General features: G+C 33.8%; 1 protein-coding gene across 5 annotated transcripts in view; it reads left to right on the forward strand.

Annotated features, from left to right (window-relative positions):
* The window catches only part of LOC100869607 (uncharacterized), a 60,307-nt gene that overhangs the window by 26,434 nt on the left and 11,672 nt on the right, over nt 1-22,201 (forward strand). For 4 of the 5 annotated variants that reach the window (XR_004225877.2, XR_015292439.1, XM_012493794.3 and 1 more), the window contains exon 1: nt 11,827-12,695. The exons of the other annotated variant lie outside the window; for it this stretch is intronic. Coding sequence is in view for 2 of the 4 variants with exons in the window: in XM_012493794.3 (XP_012349248.1) it covers nt 12,674-12,695 (22 nt within the window). In the remaining 2 variants the exon portion in view is untranslated. Of the gene's footprint in view, nt 1-11,826; nt 12,696-22,201 lie in introns of those variants that run through there. 5 annotated transcript variants of the gene reach the window in all.

A 22,201-nucleotide genomic window follows, 5' to 3' on the forward strand; every position in this document is an offset into this window, starting at 1 on the left:
AAAGGATTGTTAAATCAATTTAGTTCGAAATTTTTAAATCTTTATCTTTTTTTAAAATTATTTAAATTAAGCTAAAAAGTTTCATTCGATGATTGATAAACGTATAGGTTAGCATTCCTAAAGGAAATGCGCATGCGTGTGAATCAATGCTAAAAATTCGAAGGAATCTTTTAATAAAAAAAAATATATATATATATATCGTGAAATAAAATAAAATGAAAAATAATTGTTAATAATTCTCGATGCATTGAATAATTAAAAGAGATAAAAGACTGACAATGATTGAAAGAAAGTAGGAAATTCGATGTGTGACGAGACGAAGGAAAGCAAAGGGTCTTGCGTGTACAATGTACATTAACGACACACATGTTACAAAGTCGCAACCCCATGGAAGGTGGTTGATGAGCATATAATGACGCGACGAGGTAAAAGGGCGACTACTAGGGTGAGGCTAGACAGGTACTTATATTTACACGACCCGTTCAGACATCTGTCTGCTGCACAGGTAGTTCGGTACACACACACACACACATATACAAATTGTTTTCTGACGTCATGGTTATAAAATTTTCATTCAGATACGAATCGCCAAATGTAAGATTATTAGTCGTGAAATTATTACATCAATAGAAAATATGATGAAAAAAAAAATATATAAATTTGCATCTGTTTTATTCTTGAATCAAATTTAATTCAAAATTAACGTTCAATTATCTATTGAATTCTTTTAATAATACGAAAATTAATTTATTATTTTACTTGATTTAAAGATTATACATATAAATATTGTATAACCTTTAAATTGTAATAAAGTGATATCACTTACCCATCATAACCTCAATGAACGGATGAATGATGCGACGATTTCGGAACAGTAACGTTGTACTATATATTTTATATAATTTTTCGTGGAATTTATATAAATGAATAATCGCGTTACATAATTAGAAACATAATCTTGCTACATATTATACATAATAACATTACATATTATACATAATAACATTGCACTATGATATAGCATCGTTTGTTTCAACACAGCCTCAAGTTATCTTTTCGATCGTTGCATCTTTATCGTAATAATCGATCACATCAGTGTCTATCTTGGAAAATTCCACAATCATATACGTTGAATTATTAAAAATAATAATCTAGCAAATTTATATTTCTACGTCAAAACACAACACGCTACAAAATTGCAACAATATCACATTGCTAAACCTTAACCTATTTGTACACTCGATTTTGCGTTTCGATTAATCGTTTTCATAGTTTTATATTCAGCATGTCAAAACACATAAATATGCATTCCCACTATTAAAAATATATAACTCCCAAATCACTCGTCTTTACATAAAATATAAAATTAGATGTAAAATTAGAATAATAACGCATCACTGAATCTTAACCTATTTATACTAGATTTCATTCGATCAACGTTCGTAATAATCACTCGTAACTACGAATTTACAGCAATATATATAGATAGATTCAACAGAATTATACTTTTAACGATACAATGCTCGTGAATGTAATATGCAACGTGTATTATTAAAAATATAAAGCTCCTGAACCATTTTCGTTGCAATAAAATTACAATAACGTTGTGTCACTAATTTTAAATATCGTCCTTTCGATCGTTCTAACCTCTTTATGTCACTTTGTTTGATCATTACCCTTTCGATTATTCTAAAGTCACTCGGTGAACTTTTCTATCGACGAGGGATTATTTCATTCAAATCTTAGATGCTCGGTACAGACAGTTCCAATTACTGGTCATATTCTAACGGATAACCTACATTCGCGTCGAACTGATACGCTCACGGCCGTCCACGTGGATTAGTCGGATCCCTTTCGTATGCAACTTTCGTCGTTTCTTTTCCTCCATGTACACTTTTATTCACGTGTATCCACAACGAACATACGTGCGTACGTACTCAGATACATACATAGTACGTAAGTGGGTCTCGTACCGTTGTCTCTTGCGTTTTAAACTGAAACGACCCATTACGGGGGAAAGAGGAGAGCAGAGAAGAATGTTACGTGAATAAAAACTTTTCGGTAATAAAATTTGTCGATTGTTCTTCAGATTATTCAATTCTAATTCCTTTATCTATTATGATTTGATACATTTCGTTTTCCTTTTTCTGGTTTATTATTGGACCTTTTGTTCTTTATGGAAATTCTTTACTAACAATGAGGTTATGTTGAGAGGTTATGCCTTTTAATAATACTTACCAAATTTTCTTCAAATTGAAGTAAAACATTTAATAAGAAAAATTTATAAAAATATATACAATTAATTCACAATTAAGAAATCAATTATATTAATTACGTGCAAAATAATTTGAATTCAAATAATATTTATAAATTCCTTTATTTCGTTTAGAAAAAAACATATATCATTTTACTCTTAATCTTAACTTTATCCTATAGAATAAGCCCTAATTATCTGAATTAAATCACAGATATTTATAACGTAATTTTTTTCAACATTTCAAACGCGTAAATTTCTTATCGATTGAAAAGTCACGTTTCATCTTGCATTCTCAGATTGCAAGAAAAGATAACTTAAAAGAGAAACAAACTTATTTTCATTTTCTTCTTTTTCTTTTTTTTTTTTTTTTTTTTTTTTTACAAAGAAAACTTCTTGAAGATCGTATTGCACGATGTACATCAAGAACATCGTGATTATAATGATTCCACGAATTTGATAGGAAGAATATGACTATGCTCGATACTATCGATATATTGGCATCGAGATAGAGCATTATCTGGCGGGCAAATACGAAAAATGTCTTCTCGTTCGAGGTCTCGAAAGATTCTGCCCTGATCATTAACGATAAAAGGCTTACTCACAAAATCGATATCGATTGACGCATGACAATTTTTTTTTTCTTTCTTTTTTATAAACGGAATAAAAGAATTATTAATACGCGTAACGGATATAATTGAAATATAATAAAATAAAAAGAAATAATTATACAAATATAGATATTTTTTTATACTTATAATCAAATATCAAGTCTACAATTTACTAATTACAATAGATACATGTAATTCATATATTTGTTTACACTAATCCCTATATTCTATCTGATACTTTAAACTCGAACCAAGTAAAAATTACTCAAATAGCAAATACTCAGTAGAATTCCCCTCCTTTTTTTTTTTTTTTTTTCTCCTATCAATACAATTTCGACTCGGATGAACGATGTTCGATTTTTATCAGAGACTTTGACCTAATCCCAAACCGGATGGACCAAACGATGACATCATCGTTCAAACATGGGCGAGGAGGAGCAAACAAGAGCGATCTAATCGCACGGTCGTCGCTTTTATCAGCTCCATGGCTACGAGCTTTACCGAACTGAGAAAAGTTATTGACGTTGCAGCATCTCTCAGTTCACGACTGCGCTGTTTCCAGGACACTTTTCTGTGGGAACAGCTTATCAGAGGGGTAGGGAACCGACATACATCGCTCGTTGCCACGAGAGACGCGGTCGCGTTGATAGGTTTCCGTCCCGGAAACCGTGGTCGATGCCGACCTTCCTCTCTCGATGTCGCCTCTCCTCGATCCACGACCACGATATCCACGATAACTGGAGAATTGTGGAATTAGCCTCTCTTGAAAATGGACTTTCAAAAGAATTTGTCATATTTTGCTTCTCTTTCTTTTTTTTTTTTTTTTAAATGTAATTGTTGTACAACGTTGATTATAATATTAATTACTTCGATTCGATATTTTTGTTTGGATATTTTTTTTTTAATATTCATTTTCTTCCGTAAATTTTTCGTTTGTTTTCAATCTCGTTTATTTTCTTCTTCATCTTCAATTATTGGTATATAATTTGAAACGAGAATTTCACTTTCACTGGGATTCTTTCTTGTTCCTTTGTTCCTTTCTTCTTAGCAATCGGAAACAAAATTTTATAATATTTTTATACAAAGCTTCTTCATTTATCTTTTTTGAGAGACGCAACAAGATATCTTCGTCGTAGATGTCTCATGTTGATGCATTATTTCTTCCAATCGAATGAATTAAATATTAAAAACGGAGAAGAATCTCTAACAAAGAGAGATCTTCAATTGATAGATCGTAATAATTTATACGGAGTAATGATTAATCGATCTTATACATGGAATTTTATTATAAAAGAATTTATTTTTATCCGTTTTGCAAATGCAAATAAATAATAATAAACGTCAGAGATGTTGTATCCAATGCTACTTTCTCCATTAGACAAATAATTTGCTAGTAATTTCAAAAGCTGACGCGTTCAAGTTGACGGTGAACAATCGAAGTATTAACCGCTTAAGGATAGAAGGATAACCGTTTTAAAATGGAAAAGCACATATTTAAACCATAATCTTGAACCTACCTGCACGTAACAATCGGTGGTGACTCTTGTTCGCTAATCTCGAAGATTTCCCTTAGATTTATGGATTTCAGACAGATTCGTCCTTGGTCCATAATAAAGCATAATGAATATGCACTTCATTAGTAATTTCTGTTCCTTTAGGTAATGAACGTGTAATGGCAGGATTAGAGGATTTATTATAAACCTAAAAGGAAAGTAATATTGCCAAAAAGAAGAAAAGAGATTGATATGTTCTATTCATGATTCTTTCCCATGATTTTTCGTATACTTTTGAATATTTATTTAAATTTCTTGAAATACTTATGCGATAAATAATACTCTTAGGATTAGTTTGTAACCAATAAATAAATCTCAAGCGATATTTTTCCATATTTATTACTCCTTAAATTTTCTATCTTTTTAAATTTCTACTCTCTCTTTTACAGTTTCTTCTTTTCTCATTATTCTTTATTCTCATTTAACCAACATTAAGAATTACAATTTTTACAATTATTTCCAAAGATAGGGTAGATTCAGTTTCAATATGGCTGAATCATTTCAGCATTTTTTCATATTCACTTTTGAATATTTATTTAAATTTCTTGAAATACTTATTTAATAATATTATAAATAATATTCTTAGAATTAGTTTATAACCAAATAAATAAGATATTTTTCCATATTTATTACTTCTTGAATTTTCTATCTTTTTAAATTTCTACTCTCTCTTGAATTTCAAGTTTTCCTTTTACATTTCCTTCTTTTCCAATTATTCCAAATATTTAACGAGTATTAAAAATTATAATTTCTACAGTTCCCAAAGATAAAATAGATCCAGTTTCAAAATAAATCAATCCAGCATCTTTTCACAAATTATTCTGTGTCTATTTGTTGTTCAATATTTAACAGATAACAAGATAAAAAGAGAAACAGAAATTTATACACCGAAATATAATTTCTAGATATCAATTCGGTCTGGAAAACGTGATTTTCATGACGTTATTGCACGCTTCATTGGGCAATAATCTGTTGGCCACACAAGTCGTTTATTATAATTACTTTATAACTTTCTACGACAAATGCGGATTAGAAAAGCTTTTCATCGACTTATACAAAAACTCTCTTCTCCAGAAACCAATCCTTTTTATTATATTTTATTACCTTTTCGAGTTTCGAGTAAAAAATTTCAATATCTTTTCAACGAAAATTTCGAGACAATACATATTGAGAAATTGTCCAAATTCTCTTGAAATGAAATTCCTTTGAAACTGAAACAAAATCGGTCGTAAAAAAAAAAAAAAGTGATCTTGAAAAGATCATTTATATCGATGAATAAAATTCTTCAGTTTTAATGTTAAGATTTTTCTCTCGTTTCTCTTCCCAACTCCGCTCGTCCACCATAAATTCTGGACGTGTTATACGCGATTTTCGTTCGAGTTAAACTTCGTATCGATTGCAACAACACCGACAATTGTTTTTGACTTCCGGTCAAGGAACAAAGAGGGGTTGTTAACGTCCGTTTCTAATAACTTCAGGTAGAAGAGAAACGGTTGAAAGTCAACTGCAAGATTTGTCCGTGGATCTAATTTGACTTCCGGCAGGTACGTGCAGCAAGATGCCAGATAGATATTCATAATAATGACGAGGGTCGCTTACCTTCTTTACACCCCTTTTTTTCCGCGCCAAGGATCACGCGCGATGGACCATCTGGACATCAAGGTCCAATCTCTGCTTACGTTCCCTCTTCGAATCTTATTATTTTATTCCTTCAATTTATAAAAGAGACAGTTAGCTTTTCACGCTGCGCCCGAAACAGGGGACCGTTCTGATGAACGGTTATCCTCGATAAAGGGGGATGGAGAGAAGTTGAAAGTCTCTTTGCCTTTCGCGATCGGAACGCGATGAAATTAGCAACAAAAATTAATAATGAATAATAAATTGTGTTTATTATTTAGGCATCGTTTATATATTAATCGATTAAATAAGGTGTATTGAATTTTTTATTATTTGGTCGATTATTATTGAAGAAAAATTTGGTGGTATCTGCGTATTGAAAGACGTAGAATATGATTTGTACAGGAAGGATAGGAATATCTGAGAATGAATCCAAATATCGTTCAAAGATTGAATAAGAATTCAATTGGAAGATTGGAACAAAGTTTCTCCAAATAAATCCAAAGAGTGAATAAAAAAAAATTAAAAACTCAATTCGATGAACAAGATTGAACAAAATTTTTGTTAAATAATATTTATAGTTTGTTATGTATAAAATAGGAATGACTGGTACAAATAATCGTTCTGTTTCTGAATAACTGTTATTCAATCTAACGAAGCCAGACAATGTGCCTCAGGTATCCGATATTAGCATGCTTACCCCTTAAACAGTAGCCTCTTGCTGTTTCCTTCGAACTGTATCCTAATGTTTCGAGGATAATAATAGCCAGAATCATAATGTTGTCCTGCTGTTATTTTATCGGGTCCAACTGTCTGTTTGACCAACAGACTTTTTATTGCTCTCAGGTATATGTTTATGGCAATTTATTGCCAGAACCGTTCACTGAGAACGGTAACCATCTAGAACTTTCTTATTGTTTTCTATTCTATTTTCTATTCTTTCTGTCGAAAAATGAAGGGGTACACTTGTTGTTATTGTGTATTTATTTAAAATATTTTTTTAAAAAAAAAAAAGTTAGAAAGTTATATAGATATAATTTCCAATCTTTTGAAAGATTATTTGTGATATTAATATAATTTTTTTTTTTTTTCTTGTTTTGATCTTATAAGCACATAATATGTTAACATATGTTACATATTTTAAATACACACATAAAAAAGATAAAGATGACCTTAAAAAGTTTATTTTAAACGTGACATGTACACACAAATTTCCAAGTATATCATCATTATAAAAGGTATGATAAATCTTCTAACCCACCAAAACCCTCAGGAATAGATTGTAAAATTCTCTACGGATAGAATATATTGTAAAAACATAACTTGTAATAATAATGAATAATAGCGATGATACAATCCGTTTGTATTTTTATATATATTCAATTTTTTTAAATTATAACTATTGCAAATACTTGAAATTACAAATACTAAGATATCTTACTCTATGATTCTGTTACTTTATCTAAATTTATTTACAAATTATCTATGGCAAAAATTATTCAAGATAATGATACATTTTAAAGTAGATGACATATATCAATCTTCTCAAATATAAAAATAGAAAAGATACCAATGCTTCAAATAAATTATATCTTGAAAATTTGGCCAGGAAAATTATAATACCCTGTAACATAAATATTTTTTTTCCTTTGTTTGAACTTCTTTGAGAATCTTTGAAATTTATTACATCTCTAAAGATGTCTGTATATCTTCCATCTTGATATTGTTCTCACTGTGTATGAGAAAATCTTATAAGAAAGATTTATTCTTTCGACGATTTTTAAAATAAGAACAAAGACAAGTATTTTTCCAAGTATTTTAATATCTTTCTAAATGATCTTTCTTATTTAATTCTTTAAGTGATTCAAGAAAGTAATCCATAAAAAAAAAACCCCTTTTCCTTTGTTACATTTTCAGTTGGAATTATTCTAAGATAAAAATTTAGAGAGAAATTTGTTAAATTTGTAAAATCTACGTACATTGTCAAACCTATAACAGTTATAGATTAGTCATTTAAAGAATTATTAGTCCTAATATTGTTAGCAAGTAAGAAGAACCGATTATATCGCTCGAAATTGGGGGGTACCATTGTACTCATCCCAACGAAACTTCGCATTTTTCGAGATAATCTTCCATTTGATATTGTGCAGAACAATGTTTGGGAAATAAGCAATATCTGAGTGCAACCATAAATTGTTTGCTTCAATTTTATTGCTCAGAAATGCATTTCTGCATTTACTTTGTTCGAACGTCACACTCTCATAAACGCGAGGAGACATTATATTAGAAAATTATCGACTAATCCCTCTTCCTTCACTCTGTTGGCAATATTTTATAATCACCAGTGAACTTGTTAAAAATGGTTCCTTCCATAATAAAACGCATTGGCGTAGGCATGTATTTACTTACGTGGAAGAATATTTTTAATCATCGTGCTATTCTATTATGATTATTTTTCTACAAAAATATTCAGGTGTTTAGAGAAAGGTTTTTTATTTATTGGAATCGTTGTTTTATTTGTGTTTTTTTTTTTTTTTGACAAAGTTTTTTCGTTCATTTTAAATTTCTTTTTAAATAACAAATTTTCGATGTTTAAAGATGTTTTTTTTGGTTTATTTATTAATGAAATTTTGAAATTAATGAAGTTTTTAATTTATAATATTGCGTTACACTCGTGATAAATGACAATAGAAAGATGCAAATTTTATTTATGGAAAATTTAGTTAATAGTTTTTTTTTCGTTATTAAAAATTCATGATGAAATACATTAATTTTCATGATTTACATTCTACGATTTAAGTTTAAGTATTCTCGTATGATATTTGATCAATTCTTTTACGATTTCACGATTTTCTCACGACTATCAGCAGATTTAGAATTCCAAAACAATTCTTGAATTCATTTATATATAATAACTTTTTGTTAATATGCAGATGGTTTGAACTTTCTTTTTCGTTTCTTTCTTTTTTCCTTTTTTTTTTTTTTTTTTTTTTTTTGATTTATTTTAAAAAATAAATTATATTTGTGCGCATTTTCGTATTTATAACGCGAATATTTGCAAATAATTTTACTTTTACAATTTGTTGACTAACTTTAAGTAAGTGCGACTTTTATTATATTCTCCGACATTTATGTCATGTGTCCAACATTAGCAATTATAAACTTTTTTATAATTAAAAAAAAATGTAAAAACTAGAAAGAAAAAGTAGGTTGAAATGGGCACATTGCGTGTTATGAAAATAGTGTTACACAAAATATTATTAATTATATCCCAAGATAAATGTATCATTTTTCGTGTAACATGTAGAAATATGAAACTGGAAAGATTATTCTCGTTAGATAAAATAAATTGTTTAAACATTTTTTAAATATTTCGTTAAATTTGTCTCTTTTTGTATTTTTTCAAACGAGGCAAAAGAAATTATATTTCAAATATTATTATAATTAAAGATATTATTAAAATGGAAATGAGATTTCCATTATATATAAAAAATAAAATGAAAAATATTCATTATAACAATAATAATTATTGTTATATATTTTCTCTCTCTCTCTCTCTCTCTCTCTCTTTCTCTCTAATGATTGCACATTAGAATTCATTCTACCAAGTTATTTATTGTGTAAGTAGTGGACTTTTGACGAAACGGAAGCGATGAACTTTCGCGGCCGGTTTCTATCGTTATCGCAAATGGCGTATGTTGAGGCGTCGTTCCACTGTTTTTTCCCCTGCTTCTAATTTTTTTTTTTTTCTTTCTCAGCTTAGTTGACGCAAATTCAAGCATACATTATCTAACGAAAATTAAATGCTCGGTCATCTGTTGCATTATGTTGCAACTCTCGATAATTTTTTACATTTGCCTCGAATATATATATAACGAATTTGGAAGAGATACAATTTTAAAGGTTGAAAAATTTCAAATTTTTATTTCTAAATTCAAAGATATTCGTTAGATTCGAAAAGTTCGTTGTTTCGTTACTTTCAATCCTATTTTATTTTTGATTACTTTTGAAACGGTAGAATTATTCTACAATGTTTTTGTATACGTTGGAAGAAATCGATGGCAAAGAATTGTTTTTGAAGAAAAAAAAAAAAATAAAAATCGAAAAACAGTTCAATTTTCTTCCAATGGCCAAAGAGACAATTAAGTGGTTATTCTTGATGATTCATGCAAGATAAAGCTAATCACAAATAGGTATGGTGGAAAGATGTATAAAATTCAAGATAATACGCTTCCAGAAGGTTGGAATAATTAGTCTAATTACTAGAATAACAACGTATAATCTATATTATTCATATATTTCAAACCGACTACAAAAATTGTTTCCAAAGTATTTTCCAATGAATTTATTTTATATTATTATATACTCTACGTTATTGCCTTTCCTAAATTATCCCTCTTAGTACTCGTTAGATTCTTTCAATTCTATCTACATGAAAATCAAATCGACCGTCTATCCAATCCACCTTATTTCTTCCCCCATATTTTATTATATTTTTCAGTTCCGTTACTTATAAACCCTAGACTTATAATAATATCCTGAACAATAATCCCTAAACTTTGGATCCGTTAGAAAGAACATCTAGAAAAAGTGTCCCTCCCATCTTGCAAAAAGATGCATGGCAAGTTTGAAATACACATTTTAAGAAGGGCAATGCTAATCACGCCCGAGTATCCAAAGGAGAGGCACGCGTGGAATCGAGTTAACACGCCACCACCCCCTTTACGTAATTCCCGTTGCACCGCACAGGAACGGTGCTCGAACGAGGGAAGAATCGGGCGCGCGCGCGCGTGCGTGCACATATCGCATGGTCCGGAGAAGCTCCCCTTCGTGTGGGTGGCTGCGCGCGTTCGCTCTCCCGATCCGCACACATTCTCACGCGGAAAAAATACGAGTAGCAGTACGAGTGCGCGCGTCGCTGTACCGATGACAGCGGCGGCGTTGGCATAGGTACGGAGCGGAGTGGTGGGGGTGGGCAGAGCGAAAGAGAAAGGCTGATGGGGCGAGATGGTGGGGGGGAGATGAGGGTGAATAGCGAGGGAGGGGAACCGGCAGCAGACAGGAGCCGAGAAAACGATCACAGGAGGCGAGAGAAGGAAGCACCGGGGGCGGGATAAGGATACTCGGACTGCGCTCGATCGGGGTAGGGGTAGAAAGAGAAAAGATACGTGAGTAACGAGAGAAAGAGATGCAGACGAGAGGGTACACCACGCTTCTCTTCGGTGGAGAACGCACGTAGGAAACGGAGCTACGTGACCGGGCGGGAGAGAGTCGTGCACAGTGGTGGGGATGACCGCAAGAGTCACGAGACGACGGGTGGAAGAAGGATGGAGAAACGGTGCGATATAGTTGTTAGAGAAGAGGAAATATGTAGAATAAAAACTGTGCGATGATAGATGGATACGTATATCGTTTGGAGAGAGGAGAGAGAGAGAGATGCGCGTTTCGTTCTTAGTTAATAATAAGGACGGATGTTGAAAGATATTGAATAACAGAAAAATATATATTACAGTGAGATAGTGGATATTTGGCGTTAAAAAAAATAGGGGATCGAGAGAAGCATGGGTAGAAGGGCGAACGATAGAAAATATGGAGAAGAGAAGTACCGAAAAGACGAGCGAGGGACGAGAGCGAGAGAGATACGGTGAGGAGTGGTGGGAGAACGGCGTGGAGTGGGGATTCGGGCGGGCGAATGAAGCCGAACTTCAGGCGAGGAGAGAGGTGGGGAGACAGGTAGGAGGGATGTGATGTTCTTGCGCGCAGGCTGAGAAATTGTCAGTCACAAGTTCAGAAGCAGTGTCATTTCGTCGCAGTACACCGAACCGATACGACGTGTTCTCGTGCAAACCTTGTGTTCATACATCCCACTCTCGTATAACGTGAGACATTATTCCGAAATTCACGAGTTTAAAGAGTCTGTGAATACGGTTGATCGTGATCAGTTTGCCCGTGTCCGTGATATACTATACGTGTTGAGAGCGGCCTCGTTCCCGAATTCCTTATTCGTTGGCGATCCTCGGTGGCGCGTGGATGTGTCTCTCTCCAGGGTGCAAGTCAATGCATCCGAACGGATTAAAGGAGTCGATCGAAATAAAAGTGCCTGATGTTACTGTCAAGTTATGGTGGCGGATGAAAAAACTATAGATCAAGTGTTGTGATCGATGTAAATTAATTACAGAAGAATCGATAAGACGTTCGAAACGCCAATAAGAACACTCGCATATTTATCTGTGCTTTTTTTTTTTTTTTAAGTTAAACTCGCGTTAAGAGACCATTTCGAATTTTTTTCATTATCGTGCTAATATTAATTTAAATATTAAAATATAGTTATATAGTAATTTAGTTCTATGTTAAATTTAGTTCTCTATTAATTACGTAAATCGTTAAATTAATATTAAGTTAATATTAAGTTGAAAAGTTGACGCGCGAGTTTAATAGAGAAGAATAAAAAAGGGGAAAAAGAGAGAAGAAATTGTGACAAATATAGATTTTTTTTTTTTTTTGATTCGAGTGTGGCTCTATATGGCAGAGCAATCTCGTGTGCTTATTAAGTGCATCCCACACCATTTTATTTGGATTTTAAGTATCGAGATCAGCCTTGCAACTCCATGAATCGGCCACGACGTTAAGTGGAAAACATGGATTTCTCTACGTCTAAAGGTACGTCTATTCTTTTTCCTGTTTTGCAGTCAGGTGATGAACCTGTCTCTCTTTCTCGACGGCCGACGATAAGGAATTTCTGGTCGGGCCATTCGATTCCTTGAGTTTTTTTTTTTTTTTTCTCTCTTTGATTCGAGATATCGAAAAGATGTAACAGAGAACGACATCTCGTTCGTTGAAAAAAAATTTAAGGATTTTTGCACAGATCGATTAAGATTTCTCTTAATAATCGTATCTATCCTCCCTTCTTAATTACAGATTTAAATCTTAAAATTCTGAATAAATTTCTAAATAGAAAGATGAAAGGTGAAATGTATTAGATTAAATTGTAAACATATTATTCTCGTGTAGGATCTAAACATCGCGTAGAATATCGATAAATAATTTTATCCCCAGCATCTTCCCCAGAATTGTTAAATAATTATTTATATTCTCTTGAAAACTCAGAGAAGCTTAAATTTCACAGTCGTTCAACTTTTGTTAAAACGTTCAAAAACACATCGTGTTCACGATATAATAATAGATAGACACAAATTTTCAATTTCGTTTGTTCAATCGTTCACAATCTTTTCTGACAAACGATACGAATCGAATCCTTCAAAGAAAAAAAGAAAAAAAAAAAAAAAAAAAGTATCACATTCGTTTCTAAAACTACGTAGAAACAACGTATAATTATCAACGTAAGATCTTTCAAATTAACCACATCATTGTCTTCGATCCGCCATCTAAATTCCAAAACCTTCACCTCAAAGAGATCAAAAGTCATCCCGGAAACGTTTTATTTTCAATCTTCGTTCTCTCTTCCAAGGTTCCGAGAATTCGAGAGAGAGAGAGAGAGAGAAGAAAGGAAAAAAGAAGAAACACATCGCGACACTTTACCAGACGAATTTTCATACGATTCTCCCTCCCTTCCTCCCTCCCTTCTTCCTTCCACTCCTCTCGCCTGCCTGGACTCAAACGAGGAGCCCATTGTTTTTCGGATCGACCTGACGCCGTGTTAAAACCGATTTATCGGCGGCCTGGGAATTATTTAGGCTGAAAGGCAACAGGATGCGAGGAAACGACCGAAATTCGATCCATGGTTAATGAGCAAACCGAGTTGTGTGCGCTTCAACAAAGAGGAGGAGGAGGAGGGAGGGAGGAAAGATATTATCGTTCGTGACCGTTGTATTGCGCGTCTCTTTCTCTCTCTCCCTCCCTTTCTCTTTCTCGCTATTTCTCTCTATTCTTCCCCGATTAACACACAAAATATCGATGCCTATCGGTGTCTCCATTAAGTCTGCGTGTAATGGGATTTTCGTTTCAAGAACGCGGCGCACGTTCTCTCCATTGAAATTCGCGTGTCAATGTTACGCGAGATTCCGTTTCGACGAAAATGATTGATAAACGATCGAGGGGAACGCGTTCGTTGGTTTTCTCAAGAAATTGATCGATGTTTGATTTAGTAATTAAGATAGGAATTAAGTTCTAGTTTCGAAATAAAATCTCGGGGAAATTGGACAAAATTTATATTGATTTTGGAAATTTGATTGATTTTTTATCCCAAAATTTGGGTAACAATTAATTTAGAAGTTGTTTCTGTTCTCGTAAGATGGTTTATAGGATTTACGTTTAATTATAGAGAATGTAGCACGCGTGATATAAATGTATAGGTGTAATTTCCGGTATTTTATCTTCTTCCGAAATCATAGATAATTGTATCTCCGTTAGAGAGATTTCAATTTGCCATTTGCAATCAATCGATTGAAAAGATTGTAATACAGAAATTTTCTTGGAATTTGTTTCACGTTCCGATCTTACGTAACTTTTGATCAAAAATACGTTTTGATTCGAAATTTCATCCTTGAAATTTGCAATCCTGTATAATTTTCAATCGTAAATAATATTAAAACAAAAATTCAAACCAGTTAAAGGTATCATCTATTAATCTACAATTCCAAATCTTACATAACGATCGAATCATCTTTCATCGATCCAATTGTAAAAACTTCAAACTTCGAGTCAAAATTCAGATAACTATTCTCCCTCTGTCGTAAAAAAAAAATAAAAAATAAAAAAAAGAAATAATTTATTTCCGATCTTGTCAACGCAACTATCTTGATTCGATTCGAACTGCGACGAAAAGAAAAAAATCAACTTGTCATTAATATCCTAACAATCATTTAAAAAGATCTCTTACATAACTCACACAACAATTCCCAATCGTCGTCTCGTAATAACGTAACATAATTCGCACAAAGATCCTTCTAAACTAAAGAAAAGGGAATCGAATTAATCACAATCAAAATTCAAGAAATAACCTTACATAACCTCAAAACTCGAAAAAAAGGATCGAAATCGCTGGATTAAAACATGCTCCCGATACTCGTTTAACCCTCCCCTAATAATTCTCACTTTCTTCTCGCCTGCTTGAAAGCTAATAAAAAAAAGCTAAGAAAAATTCGCGTCTGCGGAATCACGAAAGCTTACGAGATAACGAGATTACGCGGATCGTCCGTCCCCAATGACGCAATCGTAACTCTCGTACTATCCTATCCAACGAGCGAGCCGCTCAGTTTCCAGGAAGCCCTCGTATCGATTTTTTCGGCGTCGCTCGATAGCGATTTACACGGTGAGAAGAGGAAGAGAGAGAGAGAGAGAGAGAAAAGGCGCGGACGATCTCGCGATCATCGTGGTGACGTGTTTGAATTCTAATCTATATATCGATGCGCGTGCAAAGAGAGAGAGAGAGAGAGAGAGGGAGAGGGGGATGAGTCGACTCGAGATAATAAGTACGATAGATAAGGACCTGAATTTTTCCCCTTATCTGGGGGGATTATCTTTGGAAACGCTCCCGTGAAAGGACTGACGATCTTCGAGGAATGGAGTATCTTGCAGGGAGACAGACACGTGTATGCTTTTTTATTTTCTTCCCGATTTTTCTTTCTCTTTTGTTATCGAATCGCGATTGAAATATATCGTTTCGAAGTTGGGTTCGAGGAGGAAGTAAAAATTTGAATAGATTTTGAATTAGTTTTCGAGGTAGGCAAAGGAAGAGGTAGAGGAGAAGAGGTTATTGCACTTTGTTTCTCAATAACTGAAATAGGTCGTGGTGGTCGTTCACCCGAAAAATTTGAATGTATCGGTTAAGGTAAAATGGCGGCCGATGTTATAGCTATAAATCGATGATTCTTTCCGTAATTTGTTGATTTTTTCTTTTTTCTTCTCTTTTCTTTCTTTCTTTCTTTTAATCTTCTTAGAATTTATTAGAGTTTGGAATATTTTTATCTTTTAAAAAAATTGTATTAATTTAATTTTGTAAGCGTGTACGACAATATCGTGGAAAAATAATAAAATGATCAAGGGAAATCATCGGAGATGATCACGTCATAAGTAATTACTTAAATATATTCACAAAGAGATCATAAAGAGCATACTTAAGGCTTTCGGTTAAAGAGATTCTACACTGTTAATTGTATCGATAACGAACCATTGTTTTCGTTTAATCTCGATCGAATATCACCGATATTCTGCTTGAATTTTTTTTTCACTGAGAGAAAGAGAGAGAGAGAGGAGAGGAGAGGAGAGGTCATTCAACAAACGGGAATATTTAAAAAATCGTCGAAAAAATATAAACACGAACGAAATTAGCGCGATCTTCATTTCAAGATGTATATATCAAATTCAAAATATATTTTCGAACACAGGTGGTGTTTGGAAATGTTTCGTCGAGTATAATAGGCGAGAAAAACACGTTTTCGAGGGCTGACGAATCCAGGGCGTGGCGTGGAAAGTCAACCGCTCCCTTTTCTCACCCTCGATACAAACCCTTCCTAATTAACATTAGCCTCGATGACGAATTCCTTAATCGGCGATTCGCCAACTTTCCTCGCATTGAAATCTCCAAAATTACCTATCTAACGATTGAAAATAATTATTGAATTCATTCTGAAATGAAGAAAGGAATATAGAAAGTAAAAAAGCGCAAAATATTTTCGCTAGAATTTTAGAATTCTAAATAAGACAAGATTTTAAGATATTTTCATTCCCAAAAAAATTACTGTTCCTTTAAATACTCGCGATCTTATCAATGATAATTATCCCATCCACGTTAATGCATTATTCGAATCGTAACATTAGCTACTTTCTAATATACCCTTCTTTCTTATAACAACAAAAAAAAAAAAAAAAAAGTTAAGAACAAATCTATCAACCGTCGGATATCGTTCCTTCCCTCCAAGATTCGTCCCTCGTCCAAATTCAACTCGCAAAAATCCTCGAATCCTGTTCTCGAATCGGCTCAATGAGATAAAGCAGCAGGTATGAAAGCGGCAAACCTTTTCTCGACCACGTTTTCTATTGACCAACGTGCGCGAGCCACGGGCAAAGGATGTCACGTAAAGAATCCTCGTATACGTGGCCCAACCGAGTGTTTCCGCATATACCTAGAGACGCGGTCGTCATACCGTACTACAACTGCGTGTGTGGATCGTTACCAGGAGGAGAATCGCGATGGGGGTGGTGGCGATAGGCCGTGGATTGGCAAAGTGATCCGTGGACGTTTAAATTATCGAGCGAGCTTTACCCTAAGCTCGAATCGAACCTTCTTTTCAACGCGCTTTAGATTTTTATTTTTGCGTGCATTTGGAGCGTGAAAAGAGAATATTTTATCGTTCGATTTATCCTTCCTCCGTTTCTAATCTCGTCGTGTGGGAAATTTAAAAATTAAATTTAATTTTTTTTAATACGCACGAGGAGGATAATTTTGATTAATCGACGTTATTTCGAATTGAATATTTCATTCATTCTCGAGAGAGAGAGAGAGAGAGAGAGAGAGAGAGAGAGAGAGAGAGAGAGAGAGAGAGAGAAACGTTTTCAATTCGTAGAACGTTTTATAAATAGTTATGGGTATGAATTATTCACGATCCTCGATAAATATAAATTTAAAAATCGTCGACAAGGCGATTAATGAAACGGCAATTTTCGAAATCTTTCGAAAATCACGAATAGCGAAAATTCTATAAAATTAATATCAGATTACGTATATATTTTTATAAATCTTTTGACCAATTCAATTCACTCAAAAAAAAAATTCTCTATTAATTTCATCCAAAAACATTTAAGATTTATCATTTAAGAGATGGATTAAGCAAAATATCTCTTTAACTCTTTGCGAATTGAGATTAGATCCTTGATATTGACAAATTTTCAGAATTTTTCTGAAAGAAAACAGATGTCCTTCGAGAGGACATCGGGGGTTAAAGAAAGGACGAGATCGAAAGAAAAACAGTGAAAGATCGAGGACGGGGATATCTCGAAACGGGGAAGAAAGGATAGTGGAGGGTGGAAATTTGGGAATATCACGATTAACGATTCGTTCTGGTTTCGCCAGGCCTGAGAAAACAATTTTCCTCCGGTTCGATCCGTGCGCGAAACGACGAACGTTGCTGCCTTTCATTTTTCACGCGTTCGTTACAACGCTTGGATCCACCATGGATTGTTCCCAAGAAAATCTTTGAAAACGTGAGAAAACGTGTTTCCTCCTTCGTTTTAACATTCCCACTATGAAATAATCTCGCTCTTATCACTTGTATCTCTCGTATGTATATTAATGTTAATTATTTGTTATAAAGACCGATCGAATTCGAGGTCGAGTGAAGAACTCTTCGTAAAACTCTGTCCGATTCGATAATAGAAGAAACATTACCTTCTACGTGATATTCGAAATTATTATTGGAACGAAAGGTATTCGAGCCATTCCATTCGTCAATGGATTTATTGAAATTTTTATCAATTATACTGATCACTCACCGGTGACGTTTCAATGAATGATAATATCGGATATTTGAAGATAAGATTGTTAAGAATCTATCGAAACATTAAGGTTAAATGTTTTCTTCCATCGTTTTATATTATTTGTTTTATTTTTTTTTTTTTTTTAATAATGCAAATCGGTGTACAGGCTGGTCACCACTGGTGATGGTGGTTAATAAATTTGATACATGTTGATTATTATGTGTTTGGTTACAATTATGAATTTGAAATTAAGCGATGTGTATTATTCGTTAAAAAAAAAGAAAGAAAGAAGTAATGCGATAATTTTCATTTTCGATCGTTTTAGATTGTATATAAACAACATAATTTTCCGACTAGACGATAATCAATGTAATAAAACGTGGAGATGCGTTTTATGTTTGTTATGCACGTAACACAGGTAACATAGGGAATACAGAGTGCCACACAGGAAGAGACTGTTTATAGTTACATAGGTATATTACTTGTCTACTTTTCATGTGCCATCAATTTTCTTTCGAGTACCGTAAAATAAATCTATTGCTCGACTATTAGTTAAATATATATATATATAAAAAAGAAAGTATTATGCTACAAAGATAAGGAATAAATATGGGTATGAAAAATAAGTAAATTTAATAATTTCATAATTACTTAAGTAAACTTTAGGTAGAATCTTTTCTCAATTTATCCTTTCGTTTCACTTGATTACAATAATTTTGATTATTGTCTTGGTGAATCGATATCCAATTTTTCCTTAATCTTCCATTTGTTCTTTCAAAATTCGACAATTCGAACTCCGTTTTAATGTTTTCCTTCAAACGGATTCTATCCTACGCTTTTTAACAATAATTTCTTTCGATAGAAACAAAGAAAACGAAACAAACAAACGGAATAGAAAACTTTTTTTTCCTTCCTCTCGAGGATCGAGGTAAAGGAAGAATACGGTAAATTGCCCGATATATTATTTGCTTCCGTGCTCTAGAGGTCATTCCTCGTGTTTACACACGGACAGATCATCGTTTTCGGAGAAAAGCTGATCATGCTCCGGCGAGATAATGGCGCGTGTTTCGAAATCGCGTGTTGTCGTAGATCGAATACGACAATGGCGCTCGATCGAATTTGAGGCTTATATATATATATATATCTAAAACATAATCGTAACAAGAGTCTTCGTGGTTAAAAAAATTCTTTCTCTTTTCAAATCAAAACCTATCCCAAAATTAATTCATCTTTTCTTAACTTTGGAATATTTTTCGTTTCTTCGTTCCCCTTTCTCGAAGTTCTTCAAATTTATTTCGATCTCTAGATTGATGATCGAATACCCAAATGTCAATTTTAAAATCACCTATCCATTTTCCAAAATTAATCCATTATTATTTCTTATACGTCGTAACAATATCGAATATTTATTATCGTAAGAAAAGAAAAGGAAAGGAAATCGTCTCGAAAGATTTTTAACACTTATTAACTTATTAACACATACGTACGTCTCCAACGCTCTCATCTTCCCCCATCCCTCTTCCACCATTTTCCATTTTCTCCTCTTTCTCGTCTCCCCGGCCGAGCGGTCGTCGCGTTGTCGTCCAGGTTCTCTCTTCCCCTATCTCTCGCTCTCTTCTTCCCTCCCTCCTCCCCTCCACCGCGCTCTCCACGCTCGGATACACCCACGCAGTACCACGCAGGAGAAGCAAAGATGGCGGTCGGTTAGTGTGTTTCGAGAGTCGTAGCCCTGACAACCTTGGACTTACCCAGCCGTAACACCCTACCACCCTGTGTATCCTAGGTGACACATGCTCTCTTTTCCTCTTCTCGCCTCTTTCGCGCGTACGTTAAAATTAGAAATCTGATTTTCAAGTAACGGGGAAATATATAAATCGAAACTTGAGAAAAAAGAAAAATTTCTTAAATTTTTCTCCACCCTGATCTTCTTGCGTGTGTTGTATAGTAATTCTTTCTTGTGTAATTATTCTTTATTCGGGATATTTTTTTTTTTTTTTTTTTTTTGATCGAGCAATTTAATCTCGCTCGACTTGGAAACAGAGAGACAGTTTAAATAACGTCGAGTCGAATAGAGATCGTATCATCGTACATGTTACGACAGCTTAAGATGATATATATCGGTAAAAGGAAAAAGAGAAATCGTAAATTTGTGCGGATGTAATAAGCTTCGTATAATTAATGATAAGGATGTTGTTGATCTTGCATCGTATCGCGATATCGATCGTCATAGAATTAATCAACTATATTTATTACAGGTAAACTCGTCTAGATTAATTTCCAAATTGAAGAGAATCGAAAATTTCGAAAAGCGCGTGATAAGTTGTGATACATTAAGATATCGATCGGCCTTTCAACTCTGAAGCTAAGTCTTCTATCGGGTTCTCTATTTAATAATACATTCCCGATGGAAACTTTGGACCCAGCGTCGAATTAAAATCTAATCTCAGCGATATACAAAATCTGATAGAATATATTATTGATCAGCAGTGTTTACAAAAGATAGAATTAATTATTTCATCCTAAATAGAATTATCGAAGAATTAGATAAATTTTACGGCAACGTGAAATGGCGCTTTTTTTTTTTTATTGTTCAAGTTTCGATACCGATCCGGAAAAATTATATTAAAAGCAATCTATCTATCTATCTGTCTATCTATTTCTTCGCTCTTTTCTCAACAACAAAATATCGAAAAGAAAAAAAAAAATTGAAGAAAAAACGCCACGGCAATTGGAAATCGGAGATCGGTTGGAAAAATCGAAAAGGAAAGAACGAGATGGGCAGAGTAAATGTGAAGGAAAAAGAGGAGATGCAGAAACACGGGGGAAGGAGGAGGCACGGAGTGGTGGGGGAAGTTAGTGGAGCGGAAGAGAGGGAGACGAGATAAAAGCTCGTGCAGATGAGAGGGGACCAATGGCGGGCATCTCCCCCACCATTGGTTCAGCGCAGCATCCTATGATTCGTAGGAGGCTCCGGTTGGCGGAAGTGCGCATGTCCGCCCTCGATGGACTGACACTGCTCCCTTTTCCACGACGCCAACTCTCGCAGGGGGTGCATTGCGGATACAGGGCGTGGCATTTGGCCCTCCTCGATGTCTCCTTCCAAACATCCATTTCTTTTTTTTTTTCTTCGAAATTTTTAAGATGAAGAACGTCGTCGATTCTATTTCTTTTTTTCATTTTTTTTAGAATCTTATACGAGATTTTTCTTTGTCACGACATCGATGATCGTGTCGAAATTCGACGATACAGTTTTGTTTTAACTTGATTCGATCTTTCTTCGTGGATTTGTGTATAAAAATATTTTTATTTGAAAATGTTCCAAATATTTTCCGGTTTCGATTCGGATTGCATTATCGAAGATAAGGCAATTTTTTTCGTGACTGAGAATCAATTACCGATCAAAATTTTCAATCGAATGTATTTAAATATTTTGTTTAAACCGGTCGCGTCCACTGATCGATGCAATAACACCGTTTCTCAATCGGTCAGCACTTTTCAATCTGCGCGTTCAACTTCTCCTTCTTCCGCGTAGAATGATTAAAACCAATAAAAACAAATTCTTATTAATCGAAAACCGTGGTCAATAAAAATATCGAAATAATATTAAATTTGATCGATTTGAAACGTGAAAACGGATACAAAAGAAAAAAAAAAGGACGAGGATTAAACGAAACCGTGAAACAATATAATTTCCATGGAAAACTATTCGAGGAAAGGAAGAATTGTTTCGT

The sequence above is a fragment of the Apis florea genome, unplaced genomic scaffold (genome assembly GCF_048593485.1).
Source record: "Apis florea isolate Af1SG1 unplaced genomic scaffold, ASM4859348v1 contig_3158_pilon, whole genome shotgun sequence".
Lineage (NCBI taxonomy): Eukaryota > Metazoa > Arthropoda > Insecta > Hymenoptera > Apidae > Apis > Apis florea.